This window comes from Oncorhynchus mykiss, unplaced genomic scaffold (genome assembly GCF_013265735.2).
Source record: "Oncorhynchus mykiss isolate Arlee unplaced genomic scaffold, USDA_OmykA_1.1 un_scaffold_186, whole genome shotgun sequence".
Taxonomy (NCBI): Eukaryota; Metazoa; Chordata; class Actinopteri; order Salmoniformes; family Salmonidae; genus Oncorhynchus; species Oncorhynchus mykiss.
In genome coordinates, this window is record NW_023493673.1 from 474,563 (window position 1) to 497,593 (window position 23,031).

The 23,031-nt window shown below is 33.3% G+C and overlaps 1 protein-coding gene across 2 annotated transcripts in view; it reads right to left on the bottom strand.

The window, feature by feature from the left end:
• Nucleotides 1-3,040: 3,040 nt before the first annotated feature.
• Nucleotides 3,041-23,031, bottom strand: part of LOC110516214 (ornithine aminotransferase, mitochondrial-like) — a 37,993-nt gene continuing 18,002 nt past the window's right edge. For both annotated transcript variants that reach the window (XM_036972607.1, XM_036972608.1), the window contains 3 exons: nucleotides 21,500-21,613; nucleotides 16,422-16,566; nucleotides 3,041-3,910 (listed from right to left, as the gene is read on the bottom strand). In XM_036972607.1, the coding sequence (XP_036828502.1) occupies nucleotides 3,750-3,910; nucleotides 16,422-16,566; nucleotides 21,500-21,613 (420 nt within the window). In that variant the 3' untranslated portion in view covers nucleotides 3,041-3,749. The remainder of the gene's footprint in view (nucleotides 3,911-16,421; nucleotides 16,567-21,499; nucleotides 21,614-23,031) is intronic.

Consider the following 23,031-nt stretch of genomic DNA (forward strand, 5'->3'; position numbering starts at 1 on the left):
TTTACCGATTTCCAAACTCTTTCATAAACTTGATTTATGCACAACTGAACATTGTAATTACATTACTGGTAATAGACCAGTTTATGTTGTTTTTTTTAAAGAGCCTTATAAATGTCCTCTTAATGATTCTGTGGGTGAATTTAACAGGGAATAATTAAACGGTTGTTTCCTATGGTCATTATCTCATCGTAAAACGAGACCGTATGAGGTTTGAACCAAACCAGGCTGTATAGACGGGGAACCTTCTACTTCAATATTTATAGATATTAAAAATGGCTACAACTAGATAAAGTCAATACAAAAAAACGTAAAAGATTGACAGGACATCAGAATAAGATTCAAGCTATTTATTATCAGGAACATTTTATGTAACAACCTAAAATATAGTATCGCAATAGAATCCCAACATTATATTCAGCCTGCAACAGTTTCCAGTCGGTTTTAAAATGTTGTTTTCTCTTTAGCAAGTTTTCAACAAACACTGGGAGCATTTCAAAATGGTTCCCGTATTTCCTACATTGTGCAATAGTTGAACCGGCTCCCATAGAGCTCCATTTGAGAGGCACCCACAGACCGTACAGATCAGATGCTGACGAGGTCTCCGACCGAACGGACCTCAGCAGAGGAACAGACGGCTCCTAAACGACGTCAACTCCTAAACGCATCGTCTCTGGAGGAAAGTACAATATATCGCAAATTATAAAACTGGATGGGGTCGAGCCTTCGAACGCTGATTGGCTGACAGCCGTGGTATATCAGACCGTATACCACGGGTATGATAAAACATTCATTTTGACTGTTGTAATTACGCTGGTAACCAGTTTAGAATATAGCAATAAGGCACCTCGGGGTGTTTGTGATACATGGCCATGGCCGCGTTGCACCGTTCCTAAGAACAGCCCTTAGCCGTGGTATATCAGACCGTAGACCACGGCTAAGGGCAGCGTTGCACCGTTCCTAAGAACAGCCCTTAGGCGTGGTATATCAGACCGTATACCACGGCTAAGGGCCGCGTTGCACCGTTCCTAAGAACAGCCCTTAGCTGTGGTATAATGGCCATATACCAAACCCCCTCGTTCCTTATGGCTTAATTAGAGGTTGTCTCTGAAATGGCACCCTATTTCCTTAGTAGTGCACTACTTTATACCAGGGTCTATAGGGCTCACTACTTTAGACCAGGGTCTATAGGGTAGTAGTGCACTACTTTAGACCAGGCCCTATAGGGTAGTAGTGCACTACTTTAGACCAGGGTCTATAGGGTAGTAGTGCACTACTTTAGACCAGGCCCTATAGGGTAGTAGTGCACTACTTTAGACCAGGGCCTATAGGGCTCACTACTTTAGACCAGGGTCTATAGGGTAGTAGTGCACTACTTTAGACCAGGACCTATAGGGTAGTAGTGCACTACTTTAGACCAGGACCTATAGGGTAGTAGTGCACTACTTTAGACCAGGGCCTATAGGGCTCACTACTTTAGACCAGGGTCTATAGGGTAGTAGTGCACTACTTTAGACCAGGATCTATAGGGTAGTAGTGCACTACTTTAGACCAGGACCTATAGGGTAGTAGTGCACTACTTTAGACCAGGGTCTATAGGGCTCACTACTTTAGACCAGGACCTATAGGGTAGTAGTGCACTACTTTAGACCAGGCTCTATAGGGTAGTAGTGCACTACTTTAGACCAGGGTCTATAGGGTAGTAGTGCACTACTTTAGACCAGGCCTATAGGGCTCACTACTTTAGACCAGGCCTATAGGGCTCACTACTTTAGACCAGGGTCTATAGGGTAATAGTGCACTACTTTAGACCAGGGCCTATAGGGCTCACTACTTTAGACCAGGCCCTATAGGGTAGTAGTGCACTACTTTAGACCAGGGTCTATAGGGTAGTAGTGCACTACTTTAGACCAGGCCCTATAGGGTAGTAGTGCACTACTTTAGACCAGAGTCTATAGGGTAGTAGTGCACTACTTTAGACCAGGCCCTATAGGGCTCACTACTTTAGACCAGGCCCTATAGGGTAGTAGTGCACTACTTTAGACCAGGGTCTATAGGGAAGTAGGGCACTACTTTATACCAGGACCTATAGGGTAGTAGGGCACTACTTTAGACCAGGGCCTATAGGGTAGTAGTGCACTACTTTAGACCAGGGTCTATAGGGTAGTAGTGCACTACTTTAGACCAGGCCCTATAGGGCTCACTACTTTAGACCAGGCCCTATAGGGTAGTAGTGCACTACTTTAGACCAGGGTCTATAGGGTAGTAGGGCACTACTTTATACCAGGACCTATAGGGTAGTAGGGCACTACTTTAGACCAGGGCCTATAGGGTAGTAGTGCACTACTTTAGACCAGGGTCTATAGGGTAGTAGTGCACTACTTTAGACCAGGGCCTATAGGGTAGTAGTGCACTACTTTAGACCAGGACCTATAGGGTAGTAGTGCACTACTTTAGACCAGGGCCTATAGGGTAGTAGTGCACTACTTTAGACCAGGCCCTATAGGGTAGTAGTGCACTACTTTAGACCAGGGCCTATAGGGTAGTAGTGCACTACTTTAAACCAGGACCAATAGGGTAGTAGTGCACTACTTTAGACCAGGGTCTATAGGGTAGTAGTGCACTACTTTAGACCAGGCCCTATAGGGTAGTAGTGCACTACTTTAGACCAGGCCTATAGGGCTCACTACTTTAGACCAGGCCTATAGGGCTCACTACTTTAGACCAGGCCCTATAGGGTAGTAGTGCACTACTTTAGACCAGGGTCTATAGGGTAGTAGTGCACTACTTTAGACCAGGCCCTATAGGGTAGTAGTGCACTACTTTAGACCAGGGCCTATAGGGCTCACTACTTTAGACCAGGCCCTATAGGGTAGTAGTGCACTACTTTAGACCAGGGTCTATAGGGTAGTAGTGCACTACTTTAGACCAGGCCCTATAGGGCTCACTACTTTAGACCAGGCCCTATAGGGTAGTAGTGCACCTACTACCGTTTTTAAAAAGGTTTTCTGTGGTTTGTTAGAATAACAGAACAGAACAGCAGTTCAATTCTTTCATAGTTTTTAATAGTGGTATAATATTCCCCTTTAAATACTTAAAACATCCTTATTGGTTATACCGGTGTCTTTCAGTAAAACATTTCTGCTCATTTCACCAACAAGCAAATAAATTACTTTAACCTTTAAATAATTAAATCTGTTTCTTTGTTTTTAAAACACTGCTCCGTTTTAGAAAGTGAAAAACCTTTTGTTTAAGCACGTTACATTTTTTTTAAAACATTTTGCTGCGGGAGTAGTTGCCAGATTTAACAACAAAATTAAAATCAGTATCTGAACCGTCTTCCAGCTAAGCAGATGCAAGAGTTAAAAACATCCCTGGGTTGAAGGTCATCCCAAGTTGCTTCGGAGCAGCAGTGTTACCCTGTAAAACCCATTTCAGTCCCAGCACTTCAAAAGAGAAAAACCTTCTCAGGTTGGATGATGCTTAGATTGACATTACGACAAAATGGCAGTACTGTGGAAAACCAAAACCCACAAAAAATAATTCTCCACTTACATTCTCATAGTAAATTAACTTAAGAGAGTACTGCTTACAATACAATAACACTTATTCTCTAAATGTTTAGAGTTAGTAACAAATTCCAATAGATGATAGTTCACAGCAGATTGATAGTTGTTGTTTTTCCAGATCAGTTAAGATTAGAAGGCTGTCACTGTTGGTTCCAGTGTTCTAGAATTAGTTCCCGGGCGGTTCTAGAAGGACATGATGGTTCTCTGGATGATGTCGGCACACTCTCTGACCTCGTGGTCTTTAATGATGAGGGGAGGGGCCAGACGGATGATGTCACCGTGGGTGGGCTTGGCCAACAGTCCGTTGTCACGGAGACGCATGCACACTCTCCAGGCATCATAGTCTGAGGGGGAAGAAAAGTGAGAGCGCGCGCACACACACACACACACACACACACGGGGTCAAAGCTTCAGCCTACAGAGCAACAACATAAAATTTAAGATAGATTGAAGCACATGTTTTGTAAATACATTTGTTTAGTATAAAAAGATAAACTGTTGATCCTAATACCTGCCATTAAAATGACAAAGTCATTAGGAATATTAGGTATTTACAAAGTGTAAAATAACTACCTATTGAGATGCATGACAGAAAATTATACACCGTCTCTTTAAGAGCATTAAGTTAGTTAGTGAAGACATGCAACAGGTGCATCAGGTCAGTGAGATATCATTATTATAACAGGTCAGTAATATATCAACAGGTCAGTAATATATCATTATTATAACAGGTCAGTAATATATCAACAGGTCAGTAATATATCATTATAATAACAGGTCAGTAATATATCATTATTATAACAGATCAGTAATATATCATTATAATAACAGGTCAGTAATATATCATTATTATAACAGGTCAGTAATATATCATTATAATAACAGATCAGTAATATATCATTATAATAACAGATCAGTAATATATCATTATAATAACAGATCAGTAATATATCATTATAATAACAGATCAGTAATATATCATTATAATAACAGATCAGTAATATATCATTATAATAACAGATCAGTAATATATCATTATAATAACAGATCAGTAATATATCATTATAACAGGTCAGTAATATATCATTATAATAACAGGTCAGTAATATATCATTATAATAACAGATCAGTAATATATCAACAGGTCAGTAATATATCATTATAATAACAGATCAGTAATATATCATTATTATAACAGGTCAGTAATATATCATTATAATAACAGGTCAGTAATATATCAACAGATCAGTAATATATCATTATAATAACAGGTCAGTAATATATCATTATTATAACAGATCAGTAATATATCAACAGGTCAGTAATATATCATTATAATAACAGATCAGTAATATATCATTATAATAACAGGTCAGTAATATATCATTATAATAACAGGTCAGTAATATATAATTATAATAACAGATCAGTAATATATCAACAGGTCAGTAATATATCATTATTATAACAGGTCAGTAATATATCATTATAATAACAGATCAGTAATATATCATTATTATAACAGGTCAGTAATATATCATTATTATAACAGATCAGTAATATATCATTATAATAACAGGTCAGTAATATATCATTATAATAACAGGTCAGTAATATATCATTATAATAACAGGTCAGTAATATATCATTATTATAACAGATCAGTAATATATCATTATTATAACAGATCAGTAATATATCAACAGGTCAGTAATATATCATTATAATAACAGGTCAATAATATATCATTATAATAACAGGTCAGTAATATATCAACAGGTCAGTAATATATCATTATTATAACAGATCAGTAATATATCATTATTATAACAGGTCAGTAATATATCAACAGGTCAGTAATATATCATTATAATAACAGGTCAGTAATATATCATTATTATAACAGATCAGTAATATATCATTATTATAACAGATCAGTAATATATCATTATTATAACAGGTCAATAATATATCAACAGGTCAGTAATATATCATTATAATAACAGGTCAATAATATATCATTATTATAACAGATCAGTAATATATCATTATTATAACAGATCAGTAATATATCATTATTATAACAGGTCAGTAATATATCAACAGGTCAGTAATATATCATTATAATAACAGGTCAGTAATATATCATTATTATAACAGGCCAGTAATATATCATTATTATAACAGGTCAGTAATATATCATTATAATAACAGATCAGTAATATATCATTATAATAACAGATCAGTAATATATCATTATAATAACAGGTCAGTAATATATCAACAGGTCAGTAATATATCATTATTATAACAGGTCAGTAATATATCATTATAATAACAGGTCAATAATATATCAACAGGTCAGTAATATATCATTATAATAACAGGTCAATAATATATCATTATTATAACAGATCAGTAATATATCATTATTATAACAGATCAGTAATATATCATTATTATAACAGGTCAGTAATATATCATTATAATAACAGGTCAGTAATATATCAACAGGTCAGTAATATATCATTATTATAACAGGTCAGTAATATATCAACAGGTCAGTAATATATCATTATAATAACAGGTCAGTAATATATCATTATAATAACAGGTCAGTAATATATCAACAGGTCAGTAATATATCATTATTATAACAGGTCAGTAATATATCAACAGGTCAGTAATATATCATTATAATAACAGGTCAGTAATATATCATTATAATAACAGGTCAGTATAATATCATTATAATAACAGATCAGTAATATATCATTATAATAACAGGTCAGTAATATATCATTATAATAACAGATCAGTAATATAACAGGTCAGTAATATATCATTATAATAACAGATCAGTAATATATCATTATAATAACAGGTCAGTAATATATCAGCAGGTCAGTAATATATCATTATAATAACAGGTCAGTATAATATCATTATAATAACAGGTCAGTAATATATCATTATAATAACAGGTCAGTAATATATCAGCAGGTCAGTAATATATCATTATAATAACAGATCAGTAATATATCATTATTATAACAGGTCAGTAATATATCATTATAATAACAGATCAGTAATATATCATTATTATAACAGGTCAGTAATATATCATTATAATAACAGGTCAGTAATATATCATTATTATAACAGGTCAGTATAATATCATTATAATAACAGGTCAGTAATATATCATTATTATAACAGGTCAGTAATATATCATTATAATAACAGGTCAGTAATATATCATTATAATAACAGGTCAGTAATATATCATTATAATAACAGATCAGTAATATATCATTATAATAACAGATCAGTAATATATCATTATCATAACAGGTCAGTAATATATCATTATAATAACAGATTAGTAATATATCATTATAATAACAGGTCAGTAATATATCATTATAATAACAGGTCAGTAATATATCATTATAATAACAGGTCAGTAATATATCATTATAATAACAGATCAGTAATATATCATTATTATAACAGATCAGTAATATATCATTATAATAACAGGTCAGTAATATATCAACAGATCAGTAATATATCATTATAATAACAGATCAGTAATATATCATTATAATAACAGATCAGTAATATATCATTATAATAACAGATCAGTAATATATCATTATTATAACAGATCAGTAATATATCATTATAATAACAGATCAGTAATATATCAACAGGTCAGTAATATATCATTATAATAACAGATCAGTAATATATCATTATAATAACAGATCAGTAATATATCATTATTATAACAGGTCAGTAATATATCAAAAGGTCAGTAATATATCATTATAATAACAGGTCAGTAATATATCATTATAATAACAGGTCAGTATAATATCATTATAATAACAGATCAGTAATATATCATTATTATAACAGATCAGTAATATATCAACAGATCAGTAATATATCATTATAATAACAGATCAGTAATATATCATTATAATAACAGATCAGTAATATATCATTATAATAACAGATCAGTAATATATCATTATTATAACAGATCAGTAATATATCATTATAATAACAGGTCAGTAATATATCAACAGATCAGTAATATATCATTATAATAACAGATCAGTAATATATCATTATAATAACAGATCAGTAATATATCATTATAATAACAGATCAGTAATATATCATTATTATAACAGATCAGTAATATATCATTATAATAACAGATCAGTAATATATCAACAGGTCAGTAATATATCATTATAATAACAGATCAGTAATATATCATTATAATAACAGATCAGTAATATATCATTATTATAACAGGTCAGTAATATATCAAAAGGTCAGTAATATATCATTATAATAACAGGTCAGTAATATATCATTATAATAACAGGTCAGTATAATATCATTATAATAACAGATCAGTAATATATCATTATTATAACAGGTCAGTAATATATCATTATAATAACAGATCAGTAATATTTCATTATTATAACAGATCAGTAATATATCATTATAATAACAGGTCAGTAAAATATCATTATCATAACAGGTCAGTAATATATCATTATAATAACAGATCAGTAGTATATCATTATTATAACAGGTCAGTAATATATCATTATAATAACAGATCAGTAATATATCATTATAATAACAGATCAGTAATATATCATTATAATAACAGGTCAGTAATATATCATTATAATAACAGGTCAGTAATATATCATTATTATAACAGGTCAGTAATATATCATTATAATAACAGGTCAGTAATATATCATTATAATAACAGATCAGTAATATATCATTATAATAACAGATCAGTAATATATCATTATAATAACAGGTCAGTAATATATCATTATAATAACAGGTCAGTAATATATCAACAGATCAGTAATATATCATTATAATAACAGGTCAGTAATATATCAACAGGTCAGTAATATATCATTATTATAACAGGTCAGTAATATATCATTATTATAACAGGTCAGTAATATATCATTATAATAACAGGTCAGTAATATATCAGCAGGTCAGTAATATATCATTATAATAACAGGTCAGTAATATATCAACAGGTCAGTAATATATCATTATTATAACAGATCAGTAATATATCATTATAATAACAGGTCAGTAATATATCAAAAGGTCAGTAATATATCATTATTATAACAGGTCAGTAATATATCATTATAATAACAGGTCAGTAATATATCATTATAATAACAGGTCAGTAATATATCATTATTATAACAGTCAGTAATATATCAACAGGTCAGTAATATATCATTATAATAACAGGTCAGTAATATATCATTATTATAACAGATCAGTAATATATCATTATTATAACAGATCAGTAATATATCATTATAATAACAGATCAGTAATATATCATTATAATAACAGATCAGTAATATATAATTATAATAACAGGTCAGTAATATATCAACAGGTCAGTAATATATCAACAGGTCAGTAATATATCATTATAATAACAGGTCAGTAATATAACATTATTATAACAGATCAGTAATATATCATTATTATAACAGGTCAGTAATATATCATTATAATAACAGGTCAGTAATATATCATTATAATAACAGGTCAGTAATATATCAAAAGGTTAGTAATATATCATTATAATAACAGGTCAGTAATATATCATTATAATAACAGTTCAGTAATATATCAAAAGGTCAGTAATATATCATTATAATAACAGATCAGTAATATATCATTATAATAACAGGTCAGTAATATATCATTATAATAACAGGTCAGTAATATATCATTATAATAACAGGTCAGTAATATATCATTATAATAACAGATCAGTAATATATCAACAGGTCAGTAATATATCATTATAATAACAGATCAGTAATATATCAAAAGGTCAGTAATATATCATTATAATAACAGGTCAGTAATATATCATTATAATAACAGATCAGTAATATATCAACAGGTCAGTAATATATCATTATAATAACAGATCAGTAATATATCATTATAATAACAGTTCAGTAATATATCATTATAATAACAGGTCAGTAATATATCATTATAATAACAGGTCAGTAATATATCATTATAATAACAGGTCAGTAATATATCATTATAATAACAGATCAGTAATATATCAACAGGTCAGTAATATATCATTATAATAACAGATCAGTAATATATCATTATAATAACAGTTCAGTAATATATCATTATAATAACAGTTCAGTAATATATCATTATAATAACAGGTCAGTAATATATCATTATAATAACAGGTCAGTAATATATCATTATTATAACAGGTCAGTAATATATCATTATAATAACAGGTCAGTAATATATCATTATAATAACAGTTCAGTAATATATCAAAAGGTCAGTAATATATCATTATAATAACAGGTCAGTAATATATCATTATAATAACAGATCAGTAATATATCAACAGGTCAGTAATATATCATTATAATAACAGATCAGTAATATATCATTATAATAACAGGTCAGTAATATATCATTATAATAACAGGTCAGTAATATATCATTATAATAACAGGTCAGTAATATATCATTATAATAACAGGTCAGTAATATATCATTATAATAACAGGTCAGTAATATATCATTATAATAACAGGTCAGTAATATATCATTATAATAACAGGTCAGTAATATATCAAAAGGTTAGTAATATATCATTATAATAACAGGTCAGTAATATATCATTATAATAACAGTTCAGTAATATATCAAAAGGTCAGTAATATATCATTATAATAACAGATCAGTAATATATCAACAGGTCAGTAATATATCATTATAATAACAGATCAGTAATATATCATTATAATAACAGGTCAGTAATATATCATTATAATAACAGGTCAGTAATATATCATTATAATAACAGGTCAGTAATATATCATTATAATAACAGGTCAGTAATATATCATTATAATAACAGGTCAGTAATATATCATTATAATAACAGGTCAGTAATATATCATTATAATAACAGATCAGTAATATATCATTATTATAACAGATCAGTAATATATCATTATACTAACAGGTCAGTAATATATCATTATAATAACAGTTCAGTAATATATCAAAAGGTCAGTAATATATCATTATAATAACAGATCAGTAATATATCAACAGGTCAGTAATATATCATTATAATAACAGGTCAGTAATATATCATTATAATAACAGGTCAGTAATATATCATTATTATAACAGATCAGTAATATATCATTATAATAACAGGTCAGTAATATATCATTATAATAACAGTTCAGTAATATATCATTATAATAACAGGTCAGTAATATATCATTATAATAACAGGTCAGTAATATATCATTATAATAACAGATCAGTAATATATCATTATTATAACAGATCAGTAATATATCATTATACTAACAGGTCAGTAATATATCATTATAATAACAGTTCAGTAATATATCAAAAGGTCAGTAATATATCATTATAATAACAGATCAGTAATATATCAACAGGTCAGTAATATATCATTATAATAACAGGTCAGTAATATATCATTATAATAACAGGTCAGTAATATATCATTATTATAACAGATCAGTAATATATCATTATAATAACAGGTCAGTAATATATCATTATAATAACAGTTCAGTAATATATCAAAAGGTCAGTAATATATCATTATAATAACAGATCAGTAATATATCATTATAATAACAGGTCAGTAATATATCATTATATCAACAGGTCAGTAATATATCATTATTATAACAGGTCAGTAATATATCATTATAATAACAGGTCAGTAATATATCATTATTATAACAGATCAGTAATATATCATTATAATAACAGATCAGTAATATATCATTATAATAACAGATCAGTAATATATCATTATAATAACAGATCAGTAATATATCATTATTATAACAGATCAGTAATATTTCATTATTATAACAGATCAGTAATATATCATTATAATAACAGATCAGTAATATATCATTATAACAGGTCAGTAATATATCATTATAATAACAGATCAGTAATATATCATTATAATAACAGATCAGTAAAATATCATTATAATAACAGATCAGTAATATATCATTATAATAACAGATCAGTAATATATCATTATAATAACAGGTCAGTAATATATCATTATAATAACAGGTCAGTAATATATCATTATAATAACAGGTCAGTAATATATCAAAAGGTCAGTAATATATCATTATAATAACAGGTCAGTAATATATCATTATAATAACAGATCAGTAATATATCATTATAATAACAGATCAGTAAAATATCATTATAATAACAGATCAGTAAAATATCATTATAATAACAGGTCAGTAATATATCATTATAATAACAGATCAGTAAAATATCATTATAATAACAGATCAGTAATATATCATTATAATAACAGATCAGTAATATATCATTATAATAACAGATCAGTAAAATATCATTATAATAACAGATCAGTAATATATCATTATAATAACAGGTCAGTAATATATCATTATAACAGATCAGTAATATATCAACAGGTCAGTAATATATCATTATAATAACAGATCAGTAATATATCATTATAATAACAGGTCAGTAATATATCATTATTATAACAGGTCAGTAATATATCATTATAATAACAGGTCAGTAATATATCATTATTATAACAGATCAGTAATATATCATTATAATAACAGATCAGTAATATATCATTATAATAACAGATCAGTAATATATCATTATAATAACAGATCAGTAATATATCATTATTATAACAGATCAGTAATATTTCATTATTATAACAGATCAGTAATATATCATTATAATAACAGATCAGTAATATATCATTATAACAGGTCAGTAATATATCATTATAATAACAGATCAGTAATATATCATTATAATAACAGATCAGTAAAATATCATTATAATAACAGATCAGTAATATATCATTATAATAACAGATCAGTAATATATCATTATAATAACAGGTCAGTAATATATCATTATAATAACAGGTCAGTAATATATCATTATAATAACAGGTCAGTAATATATCAAAAGGTCAGTAATATATCATTATAATAACAGGTCAGTAATATATCATTATAATAACAGATCAGTAATATATCATTATAATAACAGATCAGTAAAATATCATTATAATAACAGATCAGTAAAATATCATTATAATAACAGGTCAGTAATATATCATTATAATAACAGATCAGTAAAATATCATTATAATAACAGATCAGTAATATATCATTATAATAACAGATCAGTAATATATCATTATAATAACAGATCAGTAAAATATCATTATAATAACAGATCAGTAATATATCATTATAATAACAGGTCAGTAATATATCATTATAACAGATCAGTAATATATCAACAGGTCAGTAATATATCATTATAATAACAGATCAGTAATATATCATTATAATAACAGGTCAGTAATATATCATTATAATAACAGGTCAGTAATATATCATTATAATAACAGGTCAGTAATATATCATTATAATAACAGGTCAGTAATATATCATTATTATAACAGGTCAGTAATATATCATTATAATAACAGGTCAGTAATATATCATTATTATAACAGGTCAGTAATATATCATTATTATAACAGGTCAGTAATATATCATTATAATAACAGATCAGTAATATATCATTATAATAACAGGTCAGTAATATATCATTATTATAACAGGTCAGTAATATATCATTATTATAACAGATCAGTAATATATCATTATAATAACAGATCAGTAATATATCATTATAATAACAGATCAGTAATATATCAACAGGTCAGTAATATATCATTATAATAACAGATCAGTAATATATCATTATAATAACAGATCAGTAATATATCATTATTATAACAGATCAGTAATATATCATTATTATAACAGATCAGTAATATATCATTATAATAACAGGTCAGTAATATATCATTATAATAACAGGTCAGTAATATATCATTATAATAACAGATCAGTAATATATCAACAGGTCAGTAATATATCATTATAATAACAGATCAGTAATATATCATTATAATAACAGATCCGTAATATATCATTATTATAACAGATCAGTAATATATCATTATAATAACAGATCAGTAATATATCATTATAATAACAGGTCAGTAATATAACAGGTCAGTAATATATCATTATTATAACAGATCAGTAATATATCATTATAATAACAGGTCAGTAATATATCATTATAATAACAGATCAGTAATATATCAACAGGTCAGTAATATATCATTATAATAACAGATCAGTAATATATCATTATAATAACAGACCCGTAATATATCATTATAATAACAGATCAGTAATATATCATTATTATAACAGATCAGTAGTATATCAACAGGTCAGTAATATATCATTATAATAACAGATCAGTAATATATCATTATAATAACAGATCAGTAATATATCATTATAATAACAGATCAGTAATATATCATTATAATAACAGATCAGTAATATATCATTATAATAACAGATCAGTAATATATCATTATAATAACAGATCAGTAATATATCATTATACTAACAGATCAGTAATATATCATTATTATAACAGATCAGTAGTATATCAACAGGTCAGTAATATATCATTATTATAACAGATCAGTAATATATCAACAGATCAGTAGTATATCATTATTATAACAGATCAGTAGTATATCATTATTATAACAGATCAGTAGTATATCAACAGGTCAGTAATATATCATTATTATAACAGATCAGTAATATATCATTATAATAACAGATCAGTAATATATCATTATAATAACAGGTCAGTAATATATCATTATAATAACAGATCAGTAATATATCATTATAATAACAGATCAGTAATATATCATTATAATAACAGGTCAGTAATATATCATTATAATAACAGATCAGTAATATATCATTATAATAACAGATCAGTAATATATCATTATAATAACAGGTCAGTAATATATCATTATTATAACAGATCAGTAATATAACAGGTCAGTAATATATCATTATAATAACAGATCAGTAATATATCATTATAATAACAGGTCAGTAATATATCATTATAATAACAGATCAGTAATATATCATTATAATAACAGATCAGTAATATATCAACAGATCAGTAATATATCATTATAATAACAGGTCAGTAATATATCATTATTATAACAGATCAGTATAATATCATTATAATAACAGATCAGTAATATATCATTATAATAACAGGTCAGTAATATATCATTATAATAACAGGTCAGTAATATATCATTATAATAACAGATCAGTAATATATCATTATAATAACAGGTCAGTAATATATCATTATTATAACAGATCAGTAATATAACAGGTCAGTAATATATCATTATTATAACAGATCAGTAATATATCATTATAATAACAGGTCAGTAATATATCATTATAATAACAGGTCAGTAATATATCATTATAATAACAGGTCAGTAATATATCAGCAGGTCAGTAATATATCATTATAATAACAGATCAGTAATATATCATTATAATAACAGGTCAGTAATATATCATTATTATAACAGGTCAGTAATATATCATTATAATAACAGATCAGTAATATATCATTATAATAACAGGTCAGTAATATATCATTATTATAACAGATCAGTAATATAACAGGTCAGTAATATATCATTATTATAACAGATCAGTAATATATCATTATAATAACAGGTCAGTAATATATCATTATAACAACAGATCAGTAATATATCATTATTATAACAGATCAGTAATATATCATTATAATAACAGATCAGTAATATATCATTATTATAACAGATCAGTAATATATCATTATAATAACAGATTAGTAATATATCATTATAATAACAGGTCAGTAATATATCATTATAATAACAGATCAGTAATATATCATTATTATAACAGGTCAGTAATATATCATTATAATAACAGGTCAGTAATATATCATTATTATAACAGATCAGTAATATATCAACAGGTCAGTAATATATCATTATTATAACAGATCAGTAATATATCATTATAATAACAGGTCAGTAATATATCAGCAGGTCAGTAATATATCATTATAATAACAGATCAGTAATATATCATTATAATAACAGATCAGTAATATATCATTATAATAACAGGTCAGTAATATATCATTATAATAACAGATCAGTAATATATCATTATAATAACAGGTCAGTAATATATCATTATAATAACAGGTCAGTAATATATCATTATAATAACAGATCAGTAATATATCATTATAATAACAGGTCAGTAATATATCATTATAATAACAGGTCAGTAATATATCATTATTTAGTCTCCTTGATGACGATAGTGTGTGATTCCACATCAGATACACCCATACCTTTAGTCTCCTTGACGACGATAGTGTGTGATTCCACATCAGATACACCCATACCTTTAGTCTCCTTGACGACGATAGTGTGTGATTCCACATCAGATACACCCATACCTTTAGTCTCCTTGACGACGATAGTGTGTGATTCCACATCAGATACACCCATACCTTTAGTCTCCTTGACGACGATAGTGTGTGATTCCACATCAGATACACCCATACCTTTAGTCTCCTTGATGACGATAGTGTGTGATTCCACATCAGATACACCCATACCTTTAGTCTCCTTGACGACGATAGTGTGTGATTCCACATCAGATACACCCATACCTTTAGTCTCCTTGATGACGATGGCGTTGAGGAGACCCTTCCCACGGACGATGGGGACGATCTCTTTAGGAAGCTTTGACAGTTCTGACCTCAGCAACTGGCCCATCTTCTCAGCGTTCTCCGCCAGCTTCTCTTCCTCCAGAACCTGTCAGGGAGGACAACGTACTGTTAGAGGAGGCCTGTTACTACCTCAAATCAGCCTGACGAACCGGTGTCTGTATGTCACCTCGCTACTGTATATAACCTCGCTACTGTATATAACCTCTCTACTGTATATAGCCCCTCTTCTGTATATAGCCCCTCTCCTGTACATAGCCCCTCTCCTGTACATAGCCCCTCTCCTGTACATAGCCCCTCTCCTGTACATAGCCCCTCTCCTGTACATAGCCCCTCTCCTGTACATAGCCCCTCTCCTGTACATAGCCCCTCTCCTGTACATAGCCCCTCTCCTGTACATAGCCCCTCTCCTGTACATAGCCCCTCTCCTGTACATAGCCCCTCTCCTGTACATAGCCCCTCTCCTGTACATAGCCCCTCTCCTGTATATAGCCCCTCTCCTGTATATAGCCCCTCTCCTGTATATAGCCCCTCTCCTGTACAAAGCAATCACTCACAGGAGATAGGAGCCCAAGTTCTGTGGTCAGAGGAGATAGGAGCCCAAGTTATGTGGTCAGAGGAGATAGGAGCCCAAGTTCTGTGGTCAGAGGAGATAGGAGCCCAAGTTCTGTGGTCAGAGGAGATAGGAGCCCAAGTTCTGTGGTCAGAGGAGATAGGAGCCCAAGTTCTGTGGTCAGAGGAGATAGGAGCCCAAGTTCTGTGGTCAGAGGAGATAGGAGCCCAAGTTCTGTGGTCAGAGGAGATAGGAGCCCAAGTTCTGTGGTCAGAGGAGATAGGAGCCCAAGTTCTGTGGTCAGAGGAGATAGGAGCCCAAGTTCTGTGGTCAGAGGAGATAGGAGCCCAAGTTCTGTGGTCAGAGGAGATAGGAGCCCAAGTTCTGTGGTCAGAGGAGATAGGAGCCCAAGTTCTGTGGTCAGAGGAGATAGGAGCCCAAGTTCTGTGGTCAGAGGAGATAGGAGCCCAAGTTCTGTGGTCAGAGGAGATAGGATGGTCCCACCCACTGCTTTGAAGTCTGTCTGTTAATCTGGGGAGTATCCCATCTTACTCAACCAGCTAGTCAGATTCAGCAGTCTGTTAATCTGGGGAGTATCCCATCTTACTCAACCAGCTAGTCAGATACAGCAGTCTGTTACTCTGGGGAGTATGCCATCTTACTCAACCAGCTAGTCAGATTCAGCAGTCTGTTAATCTGGGGAGTATCCCATCTTACTCAACCAGCTAGTCAGATTCAGCAGTCTGTTAATCTGGGGAGTATCCCATCTTACTCAACCAGCTAGTCAGATTCAGCAGTCTGTTACTCTGGGGAGTATGCCATCTTACTCAACCAGCTAGTCAGATACAGTACTCATCTGTCTGTTGCTCTGGGGAGTATGCCATCTTACTCAACCAGCTAGTCAGATTCAGCAGTCTGTTACTCTGGGGAGTATGCCATCTTACTCAACCAGCTAGTCAGATTCAGCAGTCTGTTACTCTGGGGAGTATCCCATCTTACTCAACCAGCTAGTCAGATTCAGCAGTCTGTTACTCTGGGGAGTATCCCATCTTACTCAACCAGCTAGTCAGATACAGCAGTCTGTTACTCTGGGGAGTATGCCATCTTACTCAACCAGCTAGTCAGATTCAGCAGTCTGTTAATCTGGGGAGTATCCCATATTACTCAACCAGCTAGTCAGATTCAGCAGTCTGTTAATCTGGGGAGTATCCCATATTACTCAACCAGCTAGTCAGATTCAGCAGTCTGTTACTCTGGGGAGTATGCCATCTTACTAAACCAGCTAGTCAGATACAGTACTCTCATCTGTATGTTGCTCTGGGGAGTATCCCATCTTACTCAACCAGCTAGTCAGATTCAGCAGTCTGTTACTCTGGGGAGTATCCCATCTTACTAAACCAGCTAGTGAGATACAGTACTCTCATCTGTATGTTGCTCTGGGGAGTATCCCGTCTTACTAAACCAGCTAGTCAGACACAGTACTCTCATCTGTATGTTGCTCTGGGGAGTATCCCGTCTTACTAAACCAGCTAGTCAGACACAGTACTCTCATCTGTATGTTGCTCTGGGGAGTATCCCGTCTTACTAAACCAGCTAGTCAGATATGATGACTTGACTGCTTGAAGGAATGAATGAGACACTACATGGCCACAACATGCTGGTCCAATATCTCAAACAAAAATCATGGGCATTAATATGGAGTTGGTCCCCCCATTGCTGCTATAACAGCCTCCACTCTTCTGGGAAGACTTTCCACTAGATGTTGGAACATTGCTGCTATAACAGCCTCCACTCTTCTGGGATGGCTTTCCACTAGATGTTGGAACATTGCAGCTAGAACAGCCTCCACTCTTCTGGGAAGGCTTTCCACTAGATGTTGGAACATTACTGCTATACCAGCCTCCACTCTTCTGGGAAGACTTTCCACTAGATGTTGGAACATTGCTGCTATAACAGCCTCCACTCTTCTGGGAAGGCTTTCCACTAGATGTTGGAACATTGCAGCTAGAACAGCCTCCACTCTTCTGGGAAGGCTTTCCACTAGATGTTGGAAGTTTACGAACTGACTTGTTGGAAAGGTGGCATCCTATGACAGTGCCACGTTGAAAGTCACTGAGCTCTTCAGTAAGGCCATTCTACTGACAATGTTTGTCTATGGAGATTACATGGCAGTGTGCTAGATTTTATACACCTGTCAGCAACGGCTGTGGCTGAAATAGCCGAATCCACTAATTTGAAGGGGCGTCCACATACTTCTGACCAGGCAGTATACGTGACTGCCCGGACTGATGGATGGTAGAAGGAGTCACTCAATACATCCAGCTTAGCCAAAGCTAAAAGGATGAATGTAGAAGGAGTCACCCAAGACATCCAGCCTAGCCAAAGCTAAAAGGATGAATGGTAGGAGGAGTCACCCAAGACATCCAGCCTAGCCAAAGCTAAAAGGATGAATGTAGAAGGAGTCACCCAAGACATCCAGCCTAGCCAAAGCTAAAAGGATGAATGGAAGAAGGAGTCACCCAAGACATCCAGCCTAGCCAAAGCTAAAAGGATGAATGGTAGGAAGAGTCACCCAAGACATCCAGCCTAGCCAAAGCTAAAAGGATGAATGGTAGGAGTCACCCAAGACATCCAGCCTAGCCAAAGCTAAAAGGATGAATGTAGAAGGAGTCACCCAAGACATCCAGCCTAGCCAAAGCTAAAAGGATGAATGTAGAAGGAGTCACCCAAGACATCCAGCCTAGCCAAAGCTAAAAGGATGAATGTAGAAGGAGTCACCCAAGACATCCAGCCTAGCCAAAGCTAAAAGGATGAATGTAGAAGGAGTCACCCAAGACATCCAGCCTAGCCAAAGCTAAAAGGATGAATGTAGAAGGAGTCACCCAAGACATCCAGCCTAGCCAAAGCTAAAAGGATGAATGTAGAAGGAGTCACCCAAGACATCCAGCCTAGCCAAAGCTAAAAGGATGAATGTAGAAGGAGTCACCCAAGACATCCAGCCTAGCCAAAGCTAAAAGGATGAATGTAGAAGGAGTCACCCAAGACATCCAGCCTAGCCAAAGCTAAAAGGATGAATGGTAGGAGTCACCCAAGACATCCAGCCTAGCCAAAGCTAAAAGAATGAATGGTAGAAGGAGTCACCCAAGACATCCAGCCTAGCCAAAGCTAAAAGGATGAATGTAGAAGGAGTCACCCAAGACATCCAGCCTAGCCAAAGGTAAAAGGATGAATGTAGAAGGAGTCACCCAAGACATCCAGCCTAGTCAAAGGTAAAAGGATGAATGGTAGAAGGAGTCACCCAAGACATCCAGCCTCACCAAAGCTAAAAGGAAGAATGGTAGGAGTCACCCAAGACATCCAGCCTAGCCAAAGCTAAAGTGGGACTATTGTTTCTTCAATGTGTCAATGTTTGAATCTATACCTCCGTTTTGGATTTGTCCACATTTAAGTGTGCGGGCGTCTCCATCTCTCCTAATGTTTGAATCAGTCCATAGCCAAATAACTAACTAGCTGAATCTGTCCATAGCCAAATAACTAACTAGCTGAATCTGTCCATAGCCAAATAACTAACTAGCTAGCTAACTAGCTGAATCTGTCCATAGCTAAATAACTAACTAGCTGAATCTGTCCATAGCTAAATAACTAACTAGCTAGCTAACTAGCTGAATCTGTCCATAGCCTAATAACTAATTAGCTGAATCTGTCCATAGCCAAATAACTAACTAGCTGAATCTGTCCATAGCCAAATAACTAACTAGCTGAATCTGTCCATAGCCAAATAACTAACTAGCTGAATCTGTCCATAGCCAAATAACTAACTAGCTGAATCTGTCCATAGTCAAATAACTAACTAGCTGAATCTGTCCATAGCCAAATAACTAACTAACTAGCTGAATATGTCCATAGCTAAATAACTAATTAGCTAGCTAACTACCTGAATCTGTCCATAGCTAAATAACTAACTAGCTAGCTAACTAGCTGAATCTGTCCATAGCTAAATAACTAACTAGCTGAATATGTCCAATGCCAAATAACTAACTAACTGAATCTGTCCATAGCCAAATAGCTAACTAGCTGAATATGTCCATAGTCAAATAACTAACTAGCTGAATCTGTCCATAGCCAAATAACTAGCTAGCTAGCGGAATCTGTCCATAGCCAAATAACGAACTAGCTGAATCTGTCCATAGCTAAATAACTAACTAGCTAGCTAACTAGCTGAATCTGTCCATAGCTAAATAACTAACTAGCTAGCTAAATCTGTCCATAGCCAAATAACTAACTAGCTGAATCTGTCCATAGCTAAATAACTAGCTAGCTAGCTAACTAGCTGAATCTGTCCATAGCCAAATAACTAACTAGCTGAATCTGTCCATAGCTAAATAACTAACTAGCTAGCTAACTAGCTGAATCTGTCCATAGCTAAATAACTAACTAGCTGAATAACTAAAAGCTAGCTACCACGTACCTCTAGAGCTGCCATGGCAACGCCACAGGCCAGAGGGTTTCCTCCGTACGTAGAGCCGTGCTCTCCAGGCTTGATGGTCAGCATCACCTCATCATCACACAGCACCGCAGACACCTGGCAGGACAAGGTATATATCAGAGACTGACATGGCCCAGCCCCAACATGGCCCAGTCACAACAGACACCTGGCAGGACAAGGTATATATCAGAGACTGACATGACCCAGTCACAACATGACCCAGTCCCAACATGACCCAGTCACAACATGACCCAGTCACAACATGACCCAGCCCCAACATGACCCAGTCCCAACATGACCCAGTCCCAACAGTCCCAACATGGCCCAGTCCCAACATGACCCAGTCACAACATGACCCAGTCCCAACATGACCCAGTCCCAACATGACCCAGTCCCAACATGACCCAGTCCCCACATGACCCAGTCCCCACATGACCCAGTCCCCACATGACCCAGTCCAAACAGTCCCAACATGACCCAGTCACAACATGACCCAGTCCAAACAGTCCCAACATGACCCAGTCACAACATGACCCAGTCTCAACAGTCCCAACATGACCCAGTCTCAACAGTCCCAACATGACCCAGTCCCAACAGTCCCAACATGACCCAGTCCCAACATGACCCAGTCCCAACATGACCCAGTCACAACATGACCCAGTCCCAACAGTCCCAACATGACCCAGTCCCAACATGACCCAGTCCCAACAGTCCCAACATGACCCAGTCCCAACAGTCCCAACATGACCCAGTCCCAACATGACCCAGTCCCAACATGACCCAGTCCCAACAGTCCCAACATGACCCAGTCCCAACATGACCCAGTCCCAACATGACCCAGTCCCAACATGACCCAGTCCCAACAGTCCCAACATGACCCAGTCCCAACAGTCCCAACATGACCCAGTCCCAACATGACCCAGTCCCAACAGTCCCAACATGACCCAGTCCCAACAGTCCCAACATGACCCAGTCCCAACAGTCCCAACATGACCCAGTCCCAACATGACCCAGTCCCCACATGACCCAGTCCCAACATGACCCAGTCCCAACATGACCCAGTCCCAACATGACCCAGTCACAACATGACCCAGTCACAACAGTCCCAACATGACCCAGTCACAACAGTCCCAACATGACCCAGTCACAACAGTCCCAACATGACCCAGTCACAACAGTCCCAACATGACCCAGTCACAACAGTCCCAACATGACCCAGTCACAACAGTCCCAACATGACCCAATCACAACAGTCCCAACATGACCCAGTCACAACAGTCCCAACATGACCCAGTCACAACATGACCCAGTCCCAACATGACCCAGTCCCAACATGACCCAGACCCCACATGACCCAGACCCCACATGACCCAACAGGCTGAATAAGCAGTGAGTCACAAAAGGAAGTGAATTAAACCATGAATATTCACGTATTAAATGAGACCCATCCCATACTAAATTATTAGACAGCCTTTTCATTCCGTAAATCAAAAATGAGGAGCACAACAACATGG